General features: G+C 59.5%; 1 protein-coding gene across 4 annotated transcripts in view; it reads left to right on the forward strand.

Moving 5' to 3' along the window:
- Nucleotides 1-3940: 3940 nt before the first annotated feature.
- CACNA1S (calcium voltage-gated channel subunit alpha1 S) overlaps nt 3941-18533 on the forward strand; it is an 89291-nt gene continuing 74698 nt past the window's right edge. The window contains exons 1-2 of one of the 4 annotated variants that reach the window (XM_089773632.1): nt 3941-4482; nt 7957-8062. In XM_089773632.1, coding sequence (XP_089629758.1) covers nt 4322-4482; nt 7957-8062 — 267 coding nt within the window. In that variant the 5' untranslated portion in view covers nt 3941-4321. The remainder of the gene's footprint in view (nt 4483-7956; nt 8063-18533) is intronic. The other 3 variants (XM_075910480.2, XM_075910483.2, XM_075910484.2) reach the window with 3 other exon arrangements.

The following is an 18533-nucleotide window of genomic DNA, read 5'->3' on the forward strand; positions in this document are numbered from 1 at the left end:
CAAGAGCCACCCCCCAACGGCAGCCCTCTTTGTTAGCCCTTCCGGGCCAAGGAGACCATGGACCCCGCTCCAGCATTGCCCAGGGCAGGGAACAGAGCATCCCCACCCTGCCGGACCCGTCTCTCAAAGCTCAGTCCGCCTCAGGGAGCCGTGTAGGGGCGGAGGAAAGTCAGGTACCAATTCCATGCTGCTGCCACACCTCCGCCTGCCAGAAGATGTCCCCAGAGACCCTCCCTGGCGCTCTCAGCAGTGGCTGGGGGGCGTTGCTCTGAGCCCTCCCTGGGGGGCTGCAGCAGTAACTCGGCCCATCCATTTAATCCCAAGTGACACGGGGACCCTGATTAGCAGGAGAAGGAGGGAAGGCAAGCTCGGGGCCCACGCGGGGCTGCAGTCAGAGGTGGGGACACAGCCCATGATACCCAGGAACCCCAGCGTGTAGGGGCCAGAAGGAAAATGTGACCCTAAAATGCAGGAAATGATCCAGGGGGAGGGGGGTGGAACTAATGTTGCTAATTTTACCCCTTTACAGCTGAGCTGATTCTCCCAGGCAGGCAGCAACGGGCAGGAACAGCTGCAGCGTCTCCCCTCCCCCAGCTCGCTTGCCGGCACCTAGCTGGGATTCGCCAGGACTGTGCTGCAGTGGGGCTGCTGGGCCTCCGACTGGGATGCGCTTCAGAGTGGGTGACGTGAGCCTGAGGCGGCATGAGCCGTACCAGGGATGCTCTGAAAGTGGCAGTGTGGCTGAGTGGTTAGCACCTTCAGGGCACCCGGCTTCTGTCCCTGGCCTGCTGGGTGATGTGGGGCCTTGTCATGTGGGGCTGCAGTTTCTCCACGTGTAAAGAGCCTACTGTCTCTGTCGCGCGCTCTCAGAGCACGGCTGTGAAGTGCAAGGTACGATTGTTTGGTCAGCTCTGCTGTGGCTGTGCTATATGACTCTGAGAAGGCTGCTGCTCCCTGTCTCAGTTTTCCCACCTATATAATGGGGATAATCTGCCTTACCCACTTTTCTCAAGTGCTCTGAAATCTGCAGGTAGAAGGCTGCCTGTGCTCAGTATTCTCCAGTACTTGTGGCAGACTGAAGGCAGCAGGCTGCAGGAGTTTGGGGAGGGCAGGTACACGGGGAGTCGGATGAGCGGGTTCCTGTTCTCTACCTAGGCGGCTAGAAGCTGCTGCCCAGCTGCAGCAGGCTAGTGGGACACCTGCAGCCAGTCAGGGCCTGCTGAGCCGCTACAAAAGGCTTCCCCTCAGGTGAGGCAGGAGAAGGAGAAGGGGGACGGAGAGGAGGAAGTGCAGAGTGGAGGGAACTGCAGGCTACAAGCGGGCGAGGTCTCCCCAAGGTGCCAGGAGAAGGCCCTGTGGGCGCGGCCGGGAAGTGGCCCAAGGAGAAGCTGCTATTCTGTGGCGGCAAGACCCCCACTAGTGGCTGCTACCTAGGGCCCTGGGCTGGCACCTGGAGTAAGTGGGTGGGACCGGGTTCCCCAGCCCGCCCCACGCCTGCTGGGCTGCCCCTGGGGGAAAGGGGAGCCTAGGCCCATGGGAGGCCAGTGACTGGCCTGTGATGGAAATGGCTCATGAAGAGGAAGTGGGAGGGTCTCCGGAGCTTCTGAGTCCCGTGGCACCTTACAGATGAACAGATCTATTGGAGCATAGGCTTTCGAGGGCAAAGACCCCCTTCGTCACATGCATGCAGTGGAAATTTCCAGAGGCAGGTATAAATATGCAGGCCAGAATCAGGCAAGAGAGAACAAGGTCAATTCAGCCAGGGAGGGTGAGGCCCACTTCTAGCAGCTGATCTGGAGGTGTGAACACCTTGGCTACGTCTAGACTGGCATGATTTTCCGCAAATGCTTTTAACGGAAAAGTTTCGCACGCACTTTTTGTGGAAAAGTGTCCGTGCCAATCTAGACGCGCTTTTGTGCAGAAAAGTCCCGATCGCCATTTTCGCCATTGGGGCTTTTTTGCGCAAAACAAATCTGAGCTGTCTACACTGGCCCTTTTGCGCAAAAGGACTTTTGTCCGAACAGGAGCAGCACAGTATTTCCGCAAGAAGCCCTGATTTCAGACAGTAGGAAGTCAGTGTTCTTGTGGAAATTCAATGACTCTCCCATTCGGGAAAAAGCCCTCTTGTGCAAATGCTTTTGCGCAAGAGGGCCAGTGTAGACAGCTGAGAACTGTTTCTCTTTGAAGTCTGGCCTTGAAGTTCTTTTGCTGCAGGATGGCTACCTTTAGATCTGCAATTGTGTGTCCAGGGAGATTGAAGTGTTCCAGACGTGTACCCAGAAGTCTCCTACTACAAGACAAGCCCAAGAAAGAAACCGACAGAACACCACTGGCCATCACCTACAGTCCTCAGCTAAAACCTCTCCACCGCCTCATCAGTGATCTACAACCCATTCTGGACAATGATCCCTCACTCTCACAGGCCGTGGGAGGCAGGCCAGCCCTCGCCCACAGACAACCCGCCAATCTGAAGCAAATTCTCACCAGCAACTACACACCGCACCACAGTACCTCTAACTCAGGAACCAATCCCTGCAACAAACCTCGGTGCCAACTCTGCCCTCATATCTACACCAGCGACACCATCACAGGACCTAACCACATCAGCCACACCATCACGGGTTCATTCACCTGCACATCTACCAATGTAATATTCGCCATCATGTGCCAGCAAAGCCCCTCCACTATATACATCGGCCAAACTGGACAGTCCCTACGTAAAAGAATAAACGGACACAAATCTGATATTAGGAATGGCAACATACAAAAACCTGTAGGAGAACACGCTCCCTTGGAAGCCGTCTCAGAGCTTCACCGCCCTTCTGACCCACTGATGGGCTCTCACAGCCCCCGCTGCAGAAAATAGGGTGCTGCAGCCCCAGGCTTTGCACCTCAGCCAGCACCCCGAGCTCTTAGGGTCCCTGCCATTGGCCCCCAGGGATCATGGATGCCAGGCCTGCTGCAGCGTGGGGCTCTGCTGCTGGCCCCACGTCCTGCTGGGCAGCGGGTCCCACTCGGCCATCAGCCCTATGCCTGGTGGCTCAGTTGCTGGCCATTGTCCCACTTGGCTGCTGGACTTGGAGGCTCCGCTGCTGGCGCCTGGCCACAAGCCCCATTTGCAGGGTCCTGGCTGCCAGCCCCAGCGGTAGGGGGCAGTGAGGGGGGTGGGCAGGAGTAAGGGGTGCACCAAGTACCCCCGCTCCAGAAACAGCACGAGGGCCGCTGCTTGCAGCCGAGCGTGGGCAGCAGCAGAGCTGGGCTGTTTGTTCCAAGCTCTGGATGGGGCTCAGGACACTGCTCCCCACTCCTCGTGCAGGGCCGTCCGTGGAAAAGGGCCTGCTCGTTACAGTCCCATCCAGGGGCAAGAGTTCTGAGCTGGGCAGAAGGAGGCTCTCAGGGCTCCTGCCAGGCGTGGGGCTTGGGAGAGCTGCGTTCCATGGCCTAGCTGCACAACGGCTGTTAGGTGCCCAACTCCCAGTGGTCACTATGTGCCTAAATCCCTCTGAGGAGCTGGCCTCTGTTCCTCTTCTGCCAAGCAGGGACCAGACACTGGCTCCCTCCCATCCGTGTCGCTCAGCTTCTGCCGGCTGGGACAGGGTCGGCCTCCCACGTATGCGCGGTGCCCAGCGCTACCCGATCCCAAGCACTAAGAACGGCCTTACGGGGGCCGTGTCCCACCAAGGGCGGTGGCAGGAGGAATTCCCGGGAAGCAGACACCAGCTGGGAGTGGTGAATGCCCAGCGCTAGTCCGGGTGGGTTTATCTGCAGCCTTCCCCCGCCCGAGGGAGGACTGTCGCTTCGCTCTGTGCGCGCCCCGCGCCCGCTTGCACAACGCAGGCAGCTTGTATTGTTTAAACAGCCTGCTGGTTCCTCGGGCTGCTCCAGAAGCCGGGGGGAGGTGGGGAAGAGGGTTAGGGAGAGAACTGAGCTGGGGCGAAGAGAGTTTTTCTCTGCGTATTTCCCTCTCGGCGCGAGTCCTTTGCCCCACTCCCAGCCTGGAGCGATGGCTTGGGAAGCCATGACCGGCTTGGGATAAGCTGGGGACGAAGCAACAGCTGCAGGGTTCTTTTGCTGTCTCAGGAACTCTGACAGCACCGGGCGCGGAGACGGTGTCTAATTTTAAACTCCTGCCTGGTGCATTTGTGTATGTGTGAGCTCGATTTTCAGCCCCCTGCCTCCCCCTCCGCAGCAAGGAGACTGGCTCGGCAGCAGAAGAGAACCAGAAGGGGTTTTGGTCGGGGGCCGGGGGTCTCAGCCGGGGGAGAAGTGGAGGAGGGGCCGGGGGACAGCAGCTGGCAGAGGCAGCTAGGGAAGGAAGATCATGGAGTCTGCTTCTGCCCAGGATGATCAGAAGAAAAAGCAACAGAAAGAGAAGTCCAAGAAACCGGTGCCACCGGCAGCCCCCCGGCCAGCCAGGGCTCTGTTCTGCTTAACCCTTCAGAATCCCTTGCGGAAAGCGTGCATCAGCATCGTGGAATGGAAGTATCCTTTCTGTCTAGGCAGGGAGGAGGGACCGGGACTGGGGGGGCTAGAAATACGGGAGACCGGCACCCCGACAAAGGCCGAGGGGCACCGGACAGTGTGTGATCAGGGAATGCCTCGACCCAGCGGCCGGCCAGAGGAAAGTACGTGCCCAGGCGCTGGAGGGAGCGTTCGGGGCTGTTTGGAACGTGGTTTACGCAGAGCTGATGTTCATGTCCCTGGCGGCCGGAGAGGGGCCTGTCGGTACGGCCCGTCTCGCGGGGGATCCGAAAGGCCAGGGGAGGCTGAGGAAAGGTGAAATATACATGAAAAGGAGCGAGGGCCCCGATCCTGTGATTCCCGCTGCACTCAGGGACGTACAGCTGGCGTCAGGGAGGTCCGGATCTGGCCTGTTTTCTTGGGCCGAGGCCGGAGATGGTGCAGCAGAGGGGGGGATGTGGCTTCTGTTTAGTCTTTGGCAGCAAGCAAAGATGGGGCCATGGGAAATAATCCCCAGAGTCCCCCTCTCGCGAGTGCAGCCTGGCGGGAGGGGGCAGATCTTGGCAGGGGACGCCGCTTTCGCTTCATGAGGGAAGACATACAATCCAGGGCTGGCAGAGGCCATCTTGGGGAGGAATGCGAGCGGGCCAGGCGGAGGCGCAGGGACTTGGGGCAGCGTGCCCGGGGCGCGTCGTGCCCCGATGGCGGGCAGGTGCCGCGCGACTGGAGAAGCCGGGCCAGGGGTCGGGGTGTGGTGGGGAGAGGACGCACTTTGCAGAGGGGGCAGGAAAGAGAATAAGGCGGAGGAGGCCCCGGGAGGGGCGGTGGGGCAGGGGGAGTAAAGCCAGGGGACGGAGAGAGACAGAGCTGCTTGGAATAGCTCCGGGAGTGCGTCAGCGCCTCGCCGGCTGCCCACAGCTGCTGTCTGACATCACAGATGGATGGCTGCCTCTGCCCCTCTCCTCGTGCTTTCCTTCGCCCTCCTTTTCCCCTCCCCATCTCTGTCCCCACCCCCATCTCTCTGCCTTCCCCCGGCCCCTCCCCCTCTCCAGCCAGGGCCCTGGCGCTGAGCCCGGCTTGGCCGAAAGGCCTGCTGCAGAGGACCGAGTTCAGGGTGATACCAGAGAGTTCGCAATGGGCCCGTCTAGGAACCTGTGATTCTTTCCTTTCCCCGCCCTCGCCCTCCCCTCCCTTCTACGCTCTGTCTCTGTCTCCTTCCCCTCTACTGGCTCTTTCTCGCTGGACCTCCCCACCCCATCGCCAGGGAGGCTGCCCAGGGGGCACAGAACCTGGGCCCCGGGACCCAGCTGTTCTCCCTTGGCGCCTCATGGGGACGCTGCCAGGCTCGCTCACGGGCCAAGCCGGCGGGGGTCAGAGGCACTCGGCTTAGCCCCGGGCCCAGAGAGGAGCCGAGGCTGCTTCCCTGCCCCTGAAAATCGTTTGCTACAAAACTCTCGAGGGACGTGTCAATTTCTGCCCCTTGTCACCATTCACAGGGCACTGAAATCCAGGCCTAGCTCCCTGGGCGGGGGGCGAAGGTAGGGAGGCAAGTCCCCAGCCCCGCCCCCAGCCCCGCCCCTTCTGCCTAGGCCACGCCCCCATCACGGGGAGGTGGGGTGGTGCTAGGCCCAAGCCTCCCAGCCCCAGAACCTGGGGATGGCGGGTGCTTGGGGGCAGCAATGCTCCGCCTGCAGCAGGTGTTTGGGGGGCGGAGTGTGGGCGGGGCCAGGCTGGCAGTTCGGGAAGGCAACGCCTCCCCTTGCCTAGCGTACCAGTGCCCATGCCTAGCTCTTCCCTTATCCTTGGGGCTGGACTTGCCTGTGCATCCCGCTGGGACTGTGCGCGGGACGGGCAGCGCCCCGGCATCTGCGTGCACCCAGGCCAGCCCCGCTTCCTGCTGGCCAGTTCCCCCCCAGCCAGCCCCGCTCCCTCTGACCCCCTCCCAGACAGCTCCGCTCCCCTCCTGGCCGGTCCCCCCCCATCCCGTTCTGAGATCACGTGTGTCTGGTATTTTTTTGAAACCCCTAGGAGCTGCCCCGGGACTGGGGAGCAGGGCTGGCTGGGAGCGATCGGGGGGGCAGGGCTGGCCAGGCAGGGATCAGAGGGAGCAGGGCTGGCAGGGGGGAACTGGCCAGTGAGAAGCGGGGCTGGCCCGGGTGCATGCAGATGCCAGGGCACTGCCCATCCCGCACCCCAGATCTGTAAGAGGGTCTGAATAGGAGCATTGGTGTAACCACCAACAGGAGACTTTGAACCTGGGACCTCTGGAGCTTAGGGTAGGAGCCACTACAGCAGGGTTACTCAACACACAGCTCATGGCCTATTTGTTTGCAGCCTGCAGTGCAGTTTGGGTTTATGTGGGGCGCCACTTACAGCCCGTGGGCGGGAGCCAAACCAAACAAGGAATCAATAGAATGGTCTGTTGAGATGCGTGTTAGTCGTTAAATTCCCGGACTGTCACTGCTCATTAAAAGTGCTGGCATGCGGGTGGAAATCGGGTAACGATTGCATTTCGGTAGGATCCGCAGAACTGACAAACGGGGCCTGCGTGTCGTGTCGTCTTGCCTTAATCTTGTATTCGTGCCCCTCAATCTGAAAGAAGCAGTTTGCATATATTTGCATGTAGATGCACCCACCCTTAAGTTGTGGCCCTGGGCATGGGCTGTGAGTAGCATTGTGGCCCCCGGGGCTGCCAGAGTTGAGTAGCCCTGTGTGACGTAGTGGGGGTACCTGGCGGGTTTCTATGCTGCTGGCTCTGGGGTAACCCCCACTGGCTGCCGTGGGTACCAGGACCCAGCAAAACAGGATGAGTCACTATGCAAACCAGTGGCCAGACACCCCCCATGGAGAGGAACAAAGGAAGGTGGATGCTGCCCTGGCTGGGGGGCAGGGCTGGAAGAGAGTTAGTTAGTTGCTGTCTGGAATCATGGAGGAGACAGCCTAGGGAAAGGGGCTGGAGTTTAGGGGCCCAGTCTCCCCCCAACTCAAGGGGGCCTGAGGCAGCCTAGCCCAGCTCTGTGACCAAATTACATCTGTGCTGTGCTGTATCCTGGAGAGGCAATAAACTTCCTCTATTCCACCGGCTGGTGCAGTCTGTTTGTGCCATTTCGGGGTGCAGGAGACGGGGGATCCCCAACGCGCCGTCACACCCTGCTGTACAGCTTGAGCTATAAGGCCAGCTGGCTCAGCCTGGGCTGTAGAGCTCCCTTGCTCTTAGCTCCGGCGGTGAGGGGTCTGAGTGCAGCTACATGGGACAGTGACCGGCACGAGGTGTGAGGGTTACGTAGGTACGTGTGATGGAACCAGCACCCCGTTACTGCAACCCTGGGCCCTCCCCCCAAGCTCAGCCAGCGCCCCTCACTCCTGAGCGGCAGGTCCCTGCTAGTCCATTTGCCCTGCGTAAACCTTCTGCCAGCGGCCACGGCCGTGACCGTTGATGGTGTGTCAGCAGGGCCTGTCCCTCGGCTCCGTGCTTTTCCTTAATGCCTCCCGCAGGCCCTTCGAGATCATCATCCTGCTGACCATCTTCGCCAATTGCGTGGCCCTGGCCGTCTACCTGCCCATGCCGGAGGACGATACCAACGCGACCAACTCCAGCCTGGTGAGAGCAGCCTCGTCCTTGTGTTGTGCAAACCCGCCCGGCGCCCTCGCGCTCCCCCCGCCGTGTGAACGGAATTAACGCTCCTTGGGGGGAGCTAATGGTGGTGTTTGCAAAGTGTTCTTGGGCAAAGCGAGACCCAAACATGCATAAAAGAGGAGAGAAAAGCCCAAGGGAAAAAGGCAGCTTCTCTCACTGGTGCCGGGGCTGGCTGGCTGCCTCACTTAGCGGCCCAGAGCTGAGGTCCTGCAACCAGCAGGCTGTTTGAAGCATCGCTGTTAGCTCGCGTGCTCCTGTGCTGGTAGCAGTGCTGCAAAAGATGGAGCTGCCTTGGCCAACTGAGTCAGACCCTTAGATAGAGGTTGGCGGGGAGGAGGGAGGGGTGTTTGTGGGGGTAGCCAAAGCCAGAGGAAGCTGCACTGTCATCTGGTTCCCTCTGTCTGGGGCTGGTCAGGGCGACTTTCGCTGTCAGAGCAGCGACAGCCCAGCCGTGTCATGGTGGAACAAAAGCCAGTGACTTTCAGCCGGCATTTACCATTTCTGTGTGTGGTGGACACCACCGGGAGGTTGGGCTGCACACTTAGGCTATGTCTCCACTAGCACTTTTGTCATTCGAGTGTAGGGCGAGTGTAACGGGCTTGACAAGGCCTTGCAGCCAGAAAGAGCCATAGATAAGTCCTCCAGGAGGCTAGAGAGGCTCTGGAGGACCCGGCCAATCAGAGGCCAGGGAGGCCTACAAAAGGAGCTGCAGAGCTCAGCTGCAGTCAGTGTGGGGGCAGAGCTCAAGCTGAGCAGATCGTGAAGGTGGCTGAAGAAGTTGCCTTCAGGAGGCGAAACCCTGAAGGTGCCACTCCTTCGGGTGAGGAAAGAGACTGAGGGGAGACAGAGAGATGGACTCGGAGATGGCAGCCGAGGGCACCGGGATGGGCCCCTGTTCTGTGTACCCTGGGGGGTTGTGATTACACAGTGTGAGACTCGGCTGGAGGGCTGAGTAGCCATAAGGCTTTTAAACACTGAAGCGGTGCAGGGCCCCACCCTTGGCCAAATGGGAGCGCTCACATGTGTGGGTGCCGACCCCGTTACAAGGAGGAAAACACACCGCTTAGTGGGGGGGCTTAAGAATGCAGCTAGGAGAGCTCCCCCCGTTGCTGGCAGGTGGCTACACAGGAGACCCGACAGTGGTGCAGCTGTGTGGCTGTAAAGTCTGTTGTGTAGACAGAACCCTTGCCTGCCCTTCTCACAGCGACACTAGCATTGCTGACCTCAGCCGGGGGAGCGTGTGTGTTGGGGGGGGGGATAGTCTGCATCAGAAAGAGAGGCGATTAGAAAGGAGCTGGGTTTTATTATCCAGTACGATAGCACTGAAAGGCCAAAGCTGAATTCAAGGCCCCACTGTGCCATGAGAGACAGGCCCTGCCCCACAAGCTTGCATGAATAGATAAGACAGACAAAGTGTGGAAGGGGAAACTGAGGCACAATGTGTCATACCCAAGCTCAGCCAGCAGTCATTGGGAGAGGCAGCAACCACATCAGGTCCCTGAGTCCCCAGTGCAATCAGTGTGGTAGGAACTTCTGAAAGTCTCAGTCTGATTCAAATGAACACCCAAAAATTCTCAGATGTATTTGAGCCTCACCTGATGTGCTCGGATCTATGAGACTGGGCTGGAAATCTCCAGAGAGCAGAATTTCACCTGACGATTCTATTTCTTCCGTCTCCTGGTGGGGCCAGAAATGCCTCTAAAACATCCTCTTGTAACGAGCCTTAGGCTGCGTGAGAACGGCATGGCTGTCCCCCTGACGCACCCAGAGCTGAAAGTAAGTGGGTGCCGCCTGGTGCACTTAGAATGTCATAGTGAGGGCAAGTTCCTCATTCAGATCCTGCGTAGCTAGATGTTTAGACATGTTTGGCTGCCTGTGTGTTCCCAAGTTCTGCAGAAAAGGACCTGGGGGTTACAGTGGATGAGAAGCTAGAATGAGTCAACAGTGAGTCCTTGTAGCCAAGAAGGCTAATGGCATATTAGGGTGCATTAAGAGGAGCATTGCCAGCAGATCCAGAGATGTCATTATTCCCCTTTATTCAGCTCTGGTGAGGCCACATCTGGAGTATTGTGTCCAGTTCTGGGCCCCCCACTACAAAAAGGATGTGGACGCATTGGAGAGGGTCCAGCAGAGGGCAACCAAAATGATGAGGGGCTGGAGCATATGACCTATGAGGAGAGGCTGAGAGAGTTGGGTCTGTTCAGTCTGCAGAAACGAAGAGTGAGGGGGGATTTGAGAGCAGCCTTCAACTTCCTGAAGGGAGGTTCCAAGGAGGATGGAGAGAGGCTGTTCTCAGTGGTGACAGATGGCAGAACAAGGAGCAATGGTCTCAAGTTGTGGTGGGAGAGGTCCAGGTTGGATATCAGGAAAAACTATTTCACTAGGCGGGTGGTGAAGCACTGGAATGGGTTACCTAGGGAAGTAGTGGAGTCTCCATCCCTAGAGGTGTTTAAGTCTCGGCTTGACAAAGCCCTGGCTGGGTTGATTTAATTGGGATTGGTCCTGCCTAGAGCAGGGGGCTGGACTTGATGGTCTTCTATGGTCTCTTCCAGTTCTATGGTTCTATGATTTGTGTGCCGGCACGGCAAACATCCACTGAACTGCCCAATGACCACAAGATCCATGAAGGGATGAAGGCACCTAGCCAGCTTCTCATTGATGAAACACAGTGTAGCATCCTGCAGACTCTCCTGGACCACTAATACACGAAGGCCCGTAACAACGGACTGGCTCGATTTTCTGTTCCTCCCTAGGTTGCAAACTCTCCCTCTGATACAAACAAGTTCATGCCGCCCATGTAACAGAGTTACTGCCTCTGCCCTCGCCTGGTGCATGTTGGCTTGATTTAGGGATATAAGCAATAGTCAACTACCCGATAAACCTAGGCTTATTGGGCAGTCGAGTCACTACTCAACTACTCGCTTCCCCCATCTTGCTGCCTCTGATACAGATGCAGCAAGATGGGGGAGCTGGAGGCAGTTCTGGGGGAAGCCACCTTAAAAACCCGTCCGTGGGGGCCCACAGAAAGGGGCTGCTGGACCCGGGGCAAGCTGGGACTGAACAAGAACAGCTCAGTCCTGGCTCACACCAGGTCTGGGGCCTATCCCTGCTGCGCCTCTGCAGTTTAAGTGTATTAGGAGCCAAGCTCCCGGCCTGCCTGGCTGCTTATTACATTTAAATTGCAGAGCTGCAGCGGGGGTAGCTCCTGGCCCTGGCACGTGTCGGGACTAAGTGCCTTCCCTTATCGACTAATCATGTAATCGATAAAATATTTATCGACTACACAATTACTGAATTACCCGCCTCTAACATCCGGGCTACGTCTAGACTGGCATGATTTTCCGGAAATGCTTTTAACAGAAAAGTTTTCCATTAAAAGCATTTTTGGAAAAGAGTATCTAGATTGGCACGGACGCTTTTCCGGAAAAGCACTTTTTGCGAAAAAGCGTCCGTGCCAATCTAGACGCGCTTTTGCGCAAAAAAGCCCCGATCGCCATTTTCGCCATCGGGGCTTTTTTGCATAAAACAAATCTGAGCTGTCTACACTGGCCCTTTTGCACAAAAGTTTTGCGCAAAAGGATTTTTGCCCGAACGGGAGCAGCATAGTATTTCTGCAAGAAGCACTGATTTCTTACAGTAGCAAGTCAGTGCTTTTGCAGAAATTCAAGCGGCCAGTGTAGACAGCTGGCAAGTTTTTCCGGAAAAGCGGCTGATTTTCCGGAAAAATTGGCCAGTCTAGACACAGCCCCGTAGTTTGATGAAAGCAGTTCTATTCCATGCTGTCATCCTGACCATATCTCCTAGGTGGGGTCAGGGTGTACCTGTTAATCCTTGGAAAATGCTTGTGTACTGGGCGGATCTAGTAGCGCCGGATGTCAGGCTGGGTTTGTGAGAGTGCTCAGTGCCTCGCACTTCTTAGGAACGTGTGTGTCAGCCCTGGGGGAATTCTGTGCGCAGGGCCTGCCTCCTGCCAGGCCTGATACACGGGCTCATGTCTCGTTCCTACTAGGGATGTTAAATTTAGTTTCATCGACAAATTGACCTGTCAATGGAATTTCCGTCTATTAGTTGATAAGCAGGGGAGCTGCAGCAGGGGAGCTCCCAGCCCCGGGCGCTACCCCCTCTGTGGCTCTGCCTTTTAAATGTGTTAAGGGCCGGCGGGGGAGCTTCCAGAGAGCAGGAGCCGGTACTAGGGGGAGCTGGCTTAAAAGCCGGTTCCCCCCTGCACCATCTCCGGGGAGGGAGGGGGTAGCACCAGCTGTCCCAGCTTGCCCCGGGTCGTCCCCGCTGTGCTTCTGCTTTCTAAACGTATTAAGAGCCAGCAGGTGCGAGCCCTTGGAGAGGGGCTGAGAGCCGGGGTCCGATCCCAGGCTGGGTCCCTGCTAGCTCGTCGCCGGAGTTGCTGCTATTCATACCTGTTGGTGCGCCTGGGAACTCACTGTGCTCAGTGCTGTGCCGCCACGGGACAAAGGCGGCCTGTGCCCTGGGCACAAGATAAGAGATGGACGCAGGCGACGGGAGTGCAGGGGGCCAGTGAGACCGGCCTGGCCGGCAGCGATTTCAGCCTAGCTCCTTGGGTTTCTCATAGGCCCCCGGCCAAGGGGAGCTGTGCGGAGGGGCATGAGGGATGTGGCTTGGGGGGAGGCACTAAGGGTACGTCTAAACTACATGGCTCCGTCGACGTAGTTTGTTCAGCAAAGGGAAATGAAGCGGTGATTTAAATAATCGCGGCTTCATTTACATTTACATGGCTGCCGCGCTGAGCCGACAAACAGCTGATCAGCTGTTTGTCAGCTCAGTGCGCTAGTCTGGACGCTCCAGCACCGACATGAAAGCCCTTTATCGACCTCCCCGGTAAACCTCATCCCACGAGGCATAACGGGGATGTCGATAAAGGGCTTTCAGGTCGGCGCGGGAGCGTCCAGACTAGCGCGCTGAGCCGACAAACAGCTGATCAGCTGTTTGTCGGCTCAGCGCGGCAGCCATGTAAATGTAAAGGAAGCCGCGATTATTTAAATTGCGGCTTCATTTCCCTTTGCCAATCAGCCTAATCTACATGGCGCCATCGATGGAGCCATGTAGTTTAGACACGCCCAAAGGGGCCAGCCAGCAAGAGGGAGGCTGCCAGGATGGTCCGGAGGCAGGAGTCACCCTCTCGCATCTCGGGAGCGACTCAGAGGCAGGTGGGGAGGGGCGCTGGAGGTCAGGGTGGTCTCTGCAGCAGCAGTCTGAGTGGAAACCCAGTGGCCCATCTCCGCCATCCCTCCGCTGTGGCCCCAAAGGCTGGGCTGAGGGCCCCTCTCTCCATCCTGATTCTGTAAAGCCCCTGCTTTTCCCTGGAGGTCTCCGGGGCCTGCATGAGGGACCCCATGAGACCCCAGCCCTGGCTCCTGTGGCTTCAGGAACAGGAGACAGGGCCCGGCTCTCCTCCTGCTTCCCGTTTGCACTGGCATAGCCCCCTTGGCCTCACTCCTGATGGGCAGGGGGCTGAGTCAGGAGCACAGGCCCATGGTGCCCACGGATGCTCTTCTCCAAAGCACCTGCCTCTATAGTGCTCGGGGCCCACGAGGCAGTGTGGTCTAGTGGGTGAGGCTCTGGGCTGGGCATGAAGAGATCCCCTCTGCCCTGCTGGTGCCTGCGGGCCACCGGGGGGGCTGCAACACCAGGCCCTGCAGTCTGGCTGCCTCCTCCTGTACCAGCAAACGGTGCCATGCCCTGGCACCAGGCAGGTGTTCCCAGGCAGGGACTCCACCCAGTGCTTGACTCCTGGCAGCAGCTGCTCTCACATAGTGCAGGTAAGGGAGACAACCAGCTGAGAGAGACCCGGGGTCCCCACAGGAGGAGGGGGGACAAGCGGAGACTGGAATTGACACCCCTCCCCAATATCTCAATGGGTGTCCCTGGTAGGGGGGCACTGGGGTGCCTGGTGACCCCCGGGGGGCGTGTTGGCCTGGCAGGAGGGGTCTGGTCACCATGTGGACTTGGCACGTCGGGCTCACGGCTGTCAGAGGAGCGAGGGTCTGTCCTAGCCAGGCGTGTCTGGATCCTGCAGGACAGCTAGGCACTAGGAAAGATGGCCACAGCACTCAGCCTCCTGGCTGCCCAATTTAACTGGGTCACAGCCCCTGTATGAGCAAGTCCCTATATATAGCCTCCCCTGGAGGCCATGACGCCTGCAGTGTCACCTCCCTGCCGGCTGTCCCCTGTGTGTTGTCGGCACGCATACCGTGGCGGAGGACAGAGTACTACACGGGCAGCAGGATGGGTGCCCTGTTTCCAGAGGCCCGAATCTGGATCAGTGGTGATACAAACGTGAGCCCGGGGCTCCGTGGGGTCGCTTTATCAGACTGCTGCCTGGTTTCCTGGTGCGTGGGGGCTGGGGTACAGACCCACAAGACTTGTAAAAAGCAGAAGCAAACTCCGCTCAGCTTAACAATACCGGCCAGACCAGGTGGGTGAGGTGACCTCTTTCATTGGGCCAACGTCTGCTGGTGAAAGAGACGAGCGGCCGAGCTGCCCAGAGCTCTGCTTCGGGTCTGGGGAGGGCACTCGGCCTGCCACAGCCCAGAGCAAGCGGGAACGCACTGCTTAGCATGAGTAGTTAGTGCATGTTCACCCACCTGGTGTGACGGCGCGTTGGGGGTTCCCCGTCTCCTGCACCCCGAAATGGCACAAACAGACTGCACCAGCCAGTGGAATTGAGGGTGGTTTATTGCTCCTCCAGCACAGCGCAGCACAGATGTAATCTGGTTACAGGAACTGGGCTAGGATGCCTCAGGCCCCCTTGAGATGGGGGAGACTGGGCCCCTAAACTCCAGCCCCTTCCCCTAGGCTCTCCTCCATGCCCTCCGACAGCCAGCAACCAACTCACTCACTTCCAGCCCTGCCCCCCAGCCAAGGCAGCATTCCACCTTCCTTTGTTCCTCTCCATGGGGGGTGTCTGGCCACTGGTTTGCATAGTGACTCATCCTGTTTTGCTGGGTCCTGGTACCCACGGCAGCCAGTGGGGGTTCCCCCAGAGCCAGCAGCATAGAAACCAGCCAGGTACCCCCACTACGTCACAGTTCTCCCCCCTCCGAGAGCGAACTGAGCAGGGTCACTCCGCTCGTGACCTAGGGAAGTTCGGGTCCTCTGCGTGGGAACCCGCCCCGGGGACATGGGTGCTCCCCTTGACTCGGGCCGGCCGTGGCGAGGCCCCACATGAATTGGCTTCCCTCTGTCCACTCGCCGCCCCGCTCCAGGGCGACTGGCGCAGGCCTGTCCTCGGGGGTCACACCCACCCTTCCACTGGCCTTGATCTCTGGCCAGGGTCTCTCGGGCTGGGGCCATGAGCCCAGCGAGCCTTCTCTGGACAGCCAGGGCGGCTTCCACCCCCGATGCTCCATCCAGGGAGGACTTCCCCTCCCATAACTCTCTCAGCAAGCCCAGAGGGTCTATCTGGGGTAGAGACCCCCAAGCCGCTTTCCTCCTGTCTTGGGCCTTCCCACCCCTCTGGCAGGAGTCACAGGACCGGCAGTACCGCTGCACGGCTGTAAAGATTCCCGGCCAATAGAAGTGCTGGAGCAGCCTCAGCCGGGTGCTCCGGATCCCCCGGTGGCCCCCAACGGGGGAATCGTGGGCCAAATACAGCAGCTTGAGGCGATACTTTCGGGGGACGACCAGCTGCCGCTCTACCCTCCATGCCCTCGCCTTCCTGGGGGGGAGCCACTCACGGAACAGGAGCCCACGCTCCCGCAGGAATCTCTCCTGGCCACCTCTCCCCCGGGGCTGAGCTGCATGGAGGCCAGCCTGGTCCCTCAGCCTCTGCAAGGAGGGGTCTGCCTGCACCTCAGCCTGGAATTCAGCTGCTGAGGCAGGGATCGGGACCTGTCCCCCACCTCTGCCTAGGTCCGGAGTCCCAGCCTGGCTGGACCCCGTGTCCACTGGGATGGGACCCTGAGGATGCTGCCAGGAGTCCTTCCCTGGACCCACGTTGTCAGCCCCCCGCTGGCTCTGGCTCCAGGTAGTGACTAGAGCCCGCTGGGATTCATGGGGCCACTCCTCTAGGTCATTCCCCATCAGCACCTCGGTGGGCAAGTGCGGGTGCACCCCCACTTCCTTGAGGCCTTCCTTCGCCCCCCATTTCAGATGCACCCTGGCTACAGGCACCTTAAACGGGGACCCATCTATGCCCTTCAGGGTCAGCTGCGCGTGGGGTAGTATCCGCTCCGGGGCCACTATGTCGGATCGGGCCAGAGTCACCTCCGCCCCCGTGTCCCAGAAGCCCGTCACCTTCCTACCATCCACCTCCAGGGGTATGAGGCACTCGCTCCGCAGGGGCCGTCCTGCCCCCACCCGGTACACGGAGAAATCCGCCTCCTGAGAATCAGACCTCCCAGGGGAGGTGCACTGAGCATCCTTCCCCTCTCTCTGAGCTGAGGTTTGCCTGCCAGCCCCTGCCTCTGGGGCAGCCTGCCCTTCCTCCCGCCCCAGCCAGTTAACCCTGGAAAGTCCCCGGTCCTGGGACCTGGTGCACTGAGCCCTCTTGTGGCCTTTTTGCCCACAGCGATGGCAAGTTAGGCTTTGGGCTGTCTCTGTCCAGGCCCTGGCTGGTTCTCTGGGGCGCAGACGACCTGTTCCTTGGTCTCGCCCCGTAGTTGACTCCCTCCGTTGCTCAGCCGAGATCCGGTCTCTGCGCGGTTCCCTCTCTCTCCGGGACTCCCGTTCACACCCGGACCGGCTCTCCGTGAACTCATCCGCCAGTCTCCCGGCCTCCTGGGGGTTCTCTGGTCTCCGGTCCTTGAGCCACAGCCTCAGTTTGGGTGGGCACGCTTCATAGAACTGCTCCATCATGACCAGCTTGAGCAGCTCCTCTGCGGTCTGGGCTCCGACTCCAGACACCCACTTGCGGCAGTATTGCGCCAGGCGGGAGGCCAGGTCCACATAGGTCTCCCGTGGCCCTTTCTGTACCCCCCGGAACTTCTTCCTGTACATCTCGGGGGTCAGCCCGAACTTGTGCAGCAGGGCCTCCTTGACTCGGTTGTAATCCCCTGGCTGTAGGTCCTCCAGCTGACTGAGCACTCCGGCCGCCTCCTGGCTCAGTGCGGGGATGAGCTCCTGCAGCCAGTCAGCCGGGGGAACCCGTTGCAGTCCACAGGCCCTCTCAAAGGAGCTGAGGAACCCGTCTATGTCACCCATGTCCTTCAGTTGGGCCACCACGGGCCTCTCCAAGCATCTGGCAGTCCTGGGACCCTGGGGCCCATCCGCACTTGGCGCAGCCGGTGCCCCGCCGGTTCTCCGCTCTGCCATGGCCAGCTCATGCTGCCGCTGCCTCTCTCGATCTTGGCGCTCCCTCTCTCGGTCCTGGCGGTCCTTCTCTCGGTCCTCTACTTCCAATTCCCTGATCCGCAGCTGGATCTCCAGGCGCCGCAGCTCCGCTGGGCTGTCCCCTGCCCTAGATGGGCTACGGCTTGCAGGCCTCCCGGGAGACGCTGTCTCATCTCTCCGTTGGGTTCCAGCGCTCCTCCCCCTCTCTGAGCCTGACACACTCTCAGGGGGGGTCTGGCTGCTTCCCCTGGGGACAAGATCCTGGCCCTGTGGCTGGTCATTATCTTCCAGCTGGGCAATCAGCTGGGCCTTGGTTGCTTTCTGCACAGGCAAGCCCCTCTCTCTGCACAGCCCCACCAGCTCTGCCTTCAAGAGTCGGGCGTAGGCCATCTGCCCGCTGGGCCCCTCGGTGCAGACTCACCAGTCTAGTGCTGCAGCGCCCCACGATTCCCAGGAACCGCTTCGCTCTGTCTCCAGCACGCCTGGCTCCAGGGCTCTTGCTTCTACTGCGCCTTGTCGCTTGCCGCTGGGAGCTTCATCCACGGGGTGCAGTGCATCCCACCCCTGACACCAGTGTGACGGCGCGTTGGGGGTTCCCCGTCTCCTGCACCCCGAAATGGCACAAACAGACTGCACCAGCCAGTGGAATTGAGGGTGGTTTATTGCTCCTCCAGCACAGCGCAGCACAGATGTAATCTGGTTACAGGAACTGGGCTAGGATGCCTCAGGCCCCCTTGAGATGGGGGAGACTGGGCCCCTAAACTCCAGCCCCTTCCCCTAGGCTCTCCTCCATGCCCTCCGACAGCCAGCAACCAACTCACTCACTTCCAGCCCTGCCCCCCAGCCAAGGCAGCATTCCACCTTCCTTTGTTCCTCTCCATGGGGGGTGTCTGGCCACTGGTTTGCATAGTGACTCATCCTGTTTTGCTGGGTCCTGGTACCCACGGCAGCCAGTGGGGGTTCCCCCAGAGCCAGCAGCATAGAAACCAGCCAGGTACCCCCACTACGTCACACCTGGTCTCTCACCTATTTTAAGGCTCCGCGTGGTTCTGTGGCACCTTCGAGACTAACACAAATACAGTAACGTGAGCTTTCGTGGGCCAGACCCACTTCCTCAGATGAGCTGGAG

This window comes from Pelodiscus sinensis, chromosome 27 (genome assembly GCF_052426305.1).
Source record: "Pelodiscus sinensis isolate ZL-2025 chromosome 27, ASM5242630v1, whole genome shotgun sequence".
Taxonomy (NCBI): Eukaryota; Metazoa; Chordata; order Testudines; family Trionychidae; genus Pelodiscus; species Pelodiscus sinensis.